This window comes from Amblyomma maculatum, chromosome 11 (assembly GCF_055883805.1).
Source record: "Amblyomma maculatum isolate TAMU_Amacu chromosome 11, ASM5588380v1, whole genome shotgun sequence".
In the NCBI taxonomy this organism is placed as follows: Eukaryota; Metazoa; Arthropoda; class Arachnida; order Ixodida; family Ixodidae; genus Amblyomma; species Amblyomma maculatum.
This window is the reverse complement of record NC_139354.1, coordinates 107,757,624-107,766,569: the sequence shown is the minus strand read 5'-3', so window position 1 is coordinate 107,766,569 and position 8,946 is coordinate 107,757,624. Positions and strand designations below refer to the sequence as shown.

Sequence of the window (8,946 nt, the reverse complement as noted above, 5' to 3'; positions counted from 1 at the left end):
CCACCTAGCAGTCCTAGCCCCGTAGGGCTAGGAGCAGCCCCCGCCCCATGGTTGTTCGAAATTACTCCGGTGCCCTCCACTACAGGACCCCTTTCTCTTTTTCGTGTACTTTCGACCATCTGCAGATCATTCATGTGCACTGACAGTGCAGAGCACCCGGACGCCTCTCCGTGTCGCATCCATCGAAACGCAGCCGCCGGCGGCCGGGACGAACTCGGGTACTCCGGCACAGTAGGCGGGCATCTCAACCACTGCGCCATCGCGACGGGGTTACTCCTTTCTTGAAAATTCTCATTTTTTATTTCTTCAATTCATCACTTAATTATTTAATTACAATGACTTCATTACCTCGTCATTCTCAATCACACGCACCAGCCAGTAATCAATAACTAGAACCACAATTTACCATAATACAATTTTTCTACGTGTCCCCCGATTACTTACGACACGCGATGCCGACTACTATTACTACTACTATGCCGACGGCTTTTCGGCCGATCCAACTGTATAAGCTATCGCTTAAATTTCGTGGAGTCAAAATGCAATGTTAAAGGCGCTATAGCGTCCCCTTTTGAAGGGAAAGTTCAGCGTACCCATGAATGTTGCTTTCTTTCTGTTGTTTTTACTGAACGTGTGTTATATCCAGATGTTTGGTTATATGAAATTGTTTGGTTGCAGCTGTATATTTGCCATGTGTCTTTAATCAATCGCTGAAAATATGAAGTGTATTTTGTATTAAGATTGTTAAAGACAGAAGTATAATTTATGTGTTCAGCGGCTTCTCGCAAGTAAAGTTCATTTTTAATTTCATGTTTAGGAAATGACCTGTGGCATGGCAGTGAATGATGTACACTCACTTATAGTCCAGCCAGAAAGAAAGCGTCGAGCGCTTTTCGCCAGGGTTGTAGCGATTAAGTGAATGTCCAAATTTATTTTTAAAAATGTGAAAAAAAAAAGCGTCGCACGATGATTTGACAACTCTCCGAGACTCTTGATGGCGCTCATTCATCGTCTTCTCATAGTGGTATTACAACCGAGCGAAACGTACTAGCCGTTTTATTGCTTCAGGCTTCCAACGCTGCTATTTCAGAGCGCAGGAACTCTAGCGCACCATGTGGTATTCTCGTTTAATACGAGCTGAGCAGAGGATGCTGTGCAAAACTGAACACTTCGTTACTATGGGCAATGAAAAATAATGAGGAATAATGATGCACTATCTGCACAGGAAATGATCAGAGAGACAAGATCAAAAAGAAAAAAAGTTTCGTCTGAACGACACACAGACCAGTTAATAAATCTGAATTTCTGCAGGGTATATAAAGATTTGAGCACAATAATCGCACGGCAGAACGCTAATAAATCAAACTCACGGAGTACAGAGCTATAGAGGAAAGCAATCTGCTCGTTGTACAGAAAACTGTAATGTCCATAACTTGCTGAATCACAGGCCGCAGCCCCTCTGTCAAGCCTCAAACAGGCTTTTTGGCTGCGCTCCTGACATCCATGTGGTGTCAAATAAAGCTGACTTGACTTGGATTGACATGACCTTGACTTGACGATTACCGATGTCTAAAATATCTCACGTCGTCGTGTTGAGCTCAATAAACCGAAACTTAGCCGGTCTTTCAGGCCTGCCCGTGGACTGGGTGCGGTATCCTATATCGCCATGGTGGTTTTCAACTTTGTATCTCCTCAGGACCTGAGCATAAGAAAAAGGGCAAACATAAAGGTGGTTTCTTTAGTTTGTAGTTGAAAGAAAATGCATATTCGCGTATAAAGTCGCCTAATGAAGACCATTGTCATTCAGTGTTTACTAAATTATAAAATGGCAGCCTTTTATATTTTATGAGGGCGCCGTCTCTGCAGCATGACTTTCGGGCAATGTTGCAAACTAAAACACGCTCAGTCGTACTGTTCGAATTCTGCATCATTTCGCTGAGGGCGAGCAGTGTAAGTTTTTAGTACGGACATACTCACCTGCAAGTTTCGAAAAAATCGGATGCCGAACTGCATTTATTCGTGCCTTCATGAACACAGAGGGCTGTGTTGACAACGTACCATCGACGGTTGCAGGATACATTATTTCGATTTCCTTTTACGTTTGAATTAGGAAGCTATTGATATTTCACAGTTAAGCCTAATGACAACTGACCGTTGTTTTGGTGACCAAAAATGATTAACCCAACCTATTACAGCGGCCTAGTAAATTGTTACCAACACCAAAAAGCTATAAAACTTTGTCACTGGGTGAAAAGTAGAAAACTACACAACATGTCTCCAAAGCCTTACTATAATATCACACATTATCTAGGAAGCAACAAAGTATGCATAATTATTGAGAAACGCCGAAAAAGCGCCTTCAAAAGCATTAACGGTAAGCGACAACAGTGACGTTAGCTTTCTGAAGGAAGTCATGACTATGCAATGAAGACCGCAATTCACAAACATGCTACACTCAAATATTCACCTTCCTCAAGCGACGTGTTCATGCTTATATGCCGCCTTTGTCGTGTGCTCCAAACAGATTTAGTGCTGATTATTTGAAACACCCATTTGTAAAGGAATTTCGGCACCATTTACCATATGAGTCGTTCTAGAAAACCAAGAGGTATACGTACCTACAGCTAGCGCCAGTATGACATTACAGCGGGGTTGTTGGGGTGAAATATTCCGAGACAAAGTTATACTTGAGGTGCATCGTTATATGCCGACCTTATAAAAAGGATAAAAAAGTTTTAAAAGTATTGTAATGGTAATATAATTATCTTTAAAAATCCCAGCAAATTTAATTCAATTAGTTAAACACTTGCTGCCGATGAAATATGTTGCATTGCACTGCTTTTAATTTTGAGAAGAAATGTAATTACTGATAAATTATTGTTTTATTTTTGGGCACAAGCATTTCATATTTTTTAGTTTGTTGCAAGAGAAGTGAGAGAGAACTTTCTGTGCGTTATCGAACGTTTTCTGCAAAAAATTAATCTGGTAAGTTTTTTGTACTAGCCTTTAATGAACGGTGACTGCACTGCTTCGTCAGAAGTGATGGGCAATCTAGCCGTTTGAATTTTCCGAATAAACGTCGAGGGGTTAATAATATCTCTTTGGTAAAGGAAATTAACCGCGTCTGAATCACTCGTCCAGAAGGTAATATTTCTACCTTTACCCGTTCATGGTTCAGTGGCCCTGCTGATGTTCTTTTTTCACGTGTTCGTGTTTTATTTTTTTTTTCTGACACTGACGGCATAATTCATTCGCAAGTGCCGTGACTATATTGCACTCTTAGCAGTCTTACTACGTTTCATTTGCCAGCGCATTGCTCAATCCATTTCACTATCACGAGGTTCTACTTTTGAAGGCTCCATGGCGGCTGAATAGAGACTGGTCACCTTTCTGGTTCAAGATTTCACTTAAAATTTTTACCTATAGTGGCTCATCTGTACATTAAGCGTGAAATAATAATGGATCTGTTACGATGTACCATTAAGTTGGTTGGTATAAAGTACCCCTATAATTGGTCACTTCAACGAGAAGACCGACACGGAGCTTACACCGATGCCAGTAACACTGGCCTCCGTGTGGTCCTTGTTTAGTGGCTGGACTTTACAGAATGTGGAATTGCTTACGCCAGTCGCACTTTGTACTGCTGCGAAGTTAATTGCTCAGCTATAAAAAAGTAGTGCCTCGCACTTCTATGGGAACTCATGAAATTTCGTCCGTGGTTGTATGGCCGCTCGTTCTGCGTCGTGAGCGATCATCACTCACTGTGTTGGCTGGCAGGCCTGAAAGATCTATGGGAGCGGCTTGCTAGATGGAGCCTTCGGTTGCAAGAATTAGTCATTACCATCGTACAAAAGTCCGGCTAAAAACACCACGATGCTGACTGTCTGTCCAGCGCGCCTATTTTCTGCCACGTGGAGGACTTCAGCGAAAAATCTGCTTTCTTCGGTGTTGTCACCACGTTTATTCTGGCTTGCCAACAGAGGCCCGACTCCAAACTGCTGCCCCTCGCCGAGCAGCTCAAAGGAACCGCGTCATCTCCACCTAGACATTTGAGGCGCGGAGTGTCGTCATTTTACTTGCGAGACGGGGTGTTCTACAATACCTATACGGCTCAATGAAAACTATCTGCTTGTAGTACCTACAACTGTTCATAAAAAAGTTAGTGTCTGTCACGACGAAGGCTTGTAGTTGTGCACCGCTAAGTCCGTACCTACCGTGAGTGCCAGCGCTGGAAGACGAAACTGACTGAACTACCAAGGCTATTCCTCGTTGTACCGCTACCATAGCTACGAATTTCTATGCAAATGTTTTCAATTTTTATTTACACATTGTGCTTGGTCACTGTTCCCAAAAAGTCGACCTAACTGACAATGAAACCTCGTTTACGTGAACACTTATGAGCGAGGACCTTCAGCTCCGTGACACCAGCCCTCGCGAGAAAAGAGGTTACCATCCTCAAACGAATGGACTGATTGAGCGATATAACACGGCAGTTGACGATATGATTTCCATGTATGTCGGCGATGAGCATGGGAACTGGGGCCTTACATGACTTTCGTATACAACAGGGCCCTCTACAAAACAACTCGCTTCACTCCATTTCGTTCGGTGCACGAAAGCAAAACCTCAACTACGCTGAATGCCATTTGCATTCCGGATTCTGCTCCCAGCGCTGTTGTGGCTGCTGACCAGTTTGATTGTGACGCAGAAGCCGCACGCCAAATTTCTCGACAGCGACTTCGGAGTCAACAAGAATACGACGCCCTGAGCTACAACCTTGGCCACAGATAAGTGACATACATGCGCAGCCACCAAGCTTGGGTGTAGAGCCCGATTCGTTTGCGAGGGCGCCCTGAAAACTTTGTCGGTACTTTGGTCCCTACGAGAAGCTGCGCTGCCTGGGCGAGGTGACCTATGAGGTGCTCCCACAAGGAACTGTCCGCTTCTATCGACAGTCGAAGTCGCGACCATGAAGCCGTGTTTCACGACCTAAATCCTTTTCACGGTCCAGCCTAGGCCACAGACTCGCCCGGTACCAGTCGTCCCGTTGTTCCCCTACACGTGTGGCACAGGCTCGATATCTCTTGCAAGGAAGGGGGCAATGCCACACTGGTATCTCTCTTCTGGCACTTATAAATGAAACAGCGCGACACACGCGCTATTTTATTTCATCGTGTTTGTTGTGTTCCCTTATATATCATGTTTCGGATTATGAAAAGTCCGTTCAGAGTCAGCACTTTCGGTCTGTTTTTCAATTCTTTCGTCTCCGTGTTTCGCGCTATTTTATTTGTAACTATGTATCACCAACTCGTCCGCTTAGCTATTCTGCTGCTCTTCTGGCCCCACAATGTCGCTCAACCATAAGGTGTATGGTCTGAAATCTTCTCTCGATCTTCGCTTCTTTAGACCAACTGTGTTGCTCTGCTTCCTACCATGTTTGTCGGCGATAATATGTCCTCGGTTTGAATCTCTGTCGCAAAATGAAATCGAACTTCGCTATCAGGTGGATGCTAAACGGGAAGTGAAGTGGGCCATCCTTAGCGGTGCATAAAGAACGGCTGCTTCATAACTTCGATTCGAAATCACATCGGTATTTTTGTCGAGACGGTAATTCTGGGATACGGCGATGCTTTACAGCGGAACGAGACCTATACCTTATTGCGTAATAAACCAGCTATATTGTGGCACCTATTACCAAAGATATTTTCAAAGCTAGATAGGCCAAACGCATTCACTCAGCTGGTTGAGACTTACAGCGGCGAGCAGTGAGCAGAGCTCCATCTCGGCGATCTTTCTGCCGATGCACGTTCGAGGACCGATGCCGAATGGAAGAGAGGCGAATGGGTGCAGGGTCCAGGCATCCTCGCTCGGGCTATCAGTCGAGCGCAGCCACCGCTCCGGCAAGAACTCGGACGGTCGAGTGAAGTGTTGCTCCAGCTGCCCAGCCACGAACAGCTCGGTCCTCATCACCGTCTGCGCGACGCACGTGTGGACAGAACTGTAAGGGTCTCCGCTATCAACCTCACCGTCTGCGTCGTTATGTGTACATAACTACTATCCAGGAAAAGGTTGAAATTTCAAGTCAGGTTCACAGTAATCGGCCGTGCCTGTGAGCAAATCGCGATAAGAAAGTGGAGGTTTAGGGTAAATGCGTACTCTGGTGCTTGGGTAGCCTTTGCATCACTGATTGATATACCGAAAGGCAAAGCACAATAGAAACAAGACGGCGAGAGTACAGAGGCACAGCAGATATGTACGTATGCAGACAACTAGAGCAAACAAATACGGCCTACCCGAATCAAGTCCGAAAAAATATTCTGGCACAAAGGAACATGAAAAATTACATGAACGAAGGGCATACAGAAAACAGTGCGAGAGTTCGGACTTTCAATGGCAATAAATGTGAATGTTCAAAGCTTACAAATAGATGTCGATGTAGGCCAAAGAACAACAGCGACACTGTTTTAAAGCGAAGGAGGGCTCTGAGCTTCATTTTTAACAGTAGAACGCTACAAAGACATTCAGACCTGCTTTCCTCACTCGCCTCGCAATCCACGAGTCTTGAGTTATATTCCTACCCGCAATCGAATTAACCTAATTTTATTTTCGTTTCCCCTTTTTTTACCCTATTGCTAGAGGAATCGCCCCAGGAAACTTTGCTTCAATGTGAATATTTTTCGCTTTTTCTCGAGCTTGATTGTTTCATAGGTGTTTTTAGTTCATGACCAACGACGCTGACAACGACGCCGAATCTTCTGCGACACGAGAAGATTAACACTATCGCGTTCAGAAGGACCGCGCCACGAAATGCTATTATGGTTCTCGCGAACTGGGATGGACGCTACGTGTTTTGTGTTCGTGCATGGAAATTCCAGCGAATTGGTTTTTGTAATGACTCAAGGAGAGCCTTTTATTTACTTCGTTAGGCCCTTAAGACTTTCAGAGCATTATAGGAAACGTTTTACGTGGTGTAAAAAGGAAATTGTGTGTGCTGCACGGATGTCAATAGCTTTCTCTCCATATTTCGAGAACATTTTGCTCGCTTCGAGAATATGTCGAAATGTCACGGCAGCTAATACGACGAAGTGTCGGTCTGATGTTGCACCAGTTGATGATTTTAAACCACAACGTACTTGTTAGTTTTCGTCTGTTACTGACTGCTCCACGCCGTCAATAATGAAAAAACTGACAAGCTTTCTCGGGTATACACTTCTACTGCCAACATTACTATAAAAGACGACAGTGTATGTATGTATGTATGTATGTATGTATGTATGTATGTATGTATGTATGTATGTATGTATGTATGTATGTATGTATGTATGTATGTATGTATGTATGTATGTATGTATGTATGTATGTATGTATGTATGTATGTATGTATGTATGTATGTATGTATGTATGTATGTATGTATGTATGTATGTACGTACGTACGTACGTGTATGTATGTACGTATGTATGTATGTATGTATGTATGTATGTATGTATGTATGTATGTATGTATGTATGTATGTATGTATGTATGTATGTATGTATGTATGTATGTATGTATGTATGTATGTATGTACGTACGTACGTACGTACGTACGTATGTATGTATGTATGTATGTATGTATGTATGTATGTATGTATGTATGTATGTATGTATGTATGTATGTATGTATGTATGTATGTATGTATGTATGTATGTATGTATGTATGTATGTATGTATGTATGTATGTATGTATGTATTATAGGATGGGGTTTTTTAAAGGTACTGGGACTCGATTTAGAAGCACGGCTGGAGAGCCCGCGTACAAGCACACGTTGATAGCGGTGTCACTGGAGACAGCGCACGAAATATTCTTCTTCATCTTTGCATGATCATCTTCATCTTTACCAGGGCCCCCAGAGAGAAGAGGAGAAACCCTGTACACCTTTGGGAAGCTAGACGTAGCCTTATAAAAGGGTGGAAGAAACAAAGGCACAATCGAAAACTCAGAATTCGAATAGCAAAGCTAACTACTCAAGCAGACCAATACGCATGTGACCTCGCTCGCACCAAATGTCCAAAAGGTGCGAATTCCTCAAAGGTCGCCTAGATAGCAAGACTACGTGAAGCCTTTTCCGATGCCTAATTGATCGACCGAAATCGAAGAGTGAACAACGTAGAAATTTGCATCCAGTCTTACACAACTTTCAAGGCACGGATGACGAACTCGTGGATGAACTCACGCGTCACTATATATGCACTTCGAGAGACGCAAATCCTTCGAGACCCTCAAATTCAGAATACCGGGGGGAACCGAACGAAGGCCTAGATAAAGACTTCACTTTAGAAGAAATCATAGTAGCACCAGCAGATATGCGCCGATGTACAGTCCCGGGACAAGACAAAATTACGGTCGGATTTCTAACCAGCCTCAGCACGGAGGCACTGCAGCAACTTACGGATTACGTTAACGAATGCTGGCCCATCGGCACCATTCCACAGACATCCAAAGCAGCCAATGTACACTTTATCTCAAAATCCGGCAAGAAAATAAGCATTGAAAAACTACGCCCCATATCCCTCACGTCGTGCGCAGGCAAACTCATGGAAAAGGCAGTCCACTCACGTCTCTCCAACTATCTAGAGAACAATGGGCTACTCCCACACACGATGTTTGGATTCAGAATACATCTGTACACCCATGCTGCGCTTCTGCAACTCAAGCGCGAAGTCATTGATCCAACACGCATAAACAATGAGCGAGCACTTGTATTCCTCGACCTCAAAGGAGCGTTTGACAATGTCAAACACTCCACAATCCTCCAGAACCTCCAGACCACGAACTGTGGCCAGCGAGTCTACTCCTACATCTATTATTTCTTTTAAGACAGAACGGTCAAATCAGCATCGGCACTAAACAAACAACGCAAGTTAAGATGGGCACGAGAGGCACTCCACAAGGGGCAGTATTA

General features: G+C 43.8%; 1 protein-coding gene across 1 annotated transcript in view; it reads right to left on the bottom strand.

Annotated features, from left to right (window-relative positions):
- Positions 1–550: 550 nt before the first annotated feature.
- Positions 551–8,946, bottom strand: part of LOC146174623 (putative cytochrome P450 49a1) — a 70,217-nt gene continuing 61,821 nt past the window's right edge. The window contains exons 8-9 of the mRNA XM_084585033.1: positions 5,755–5,973; positions 551–1,699 (exon numbers count right to left, since the gene is read on the bottom strand). Coding sequence (XP_084441159.1) covers positions 1,580–1,699; positions 5,755–5,973 — 339 coding nt within the window. The 3' untranslated portion in view covers positions 551–1,579. The remainder of the gene's footprint in view (positions 1,700–5,754; positions 5,974–8,946) is intronic.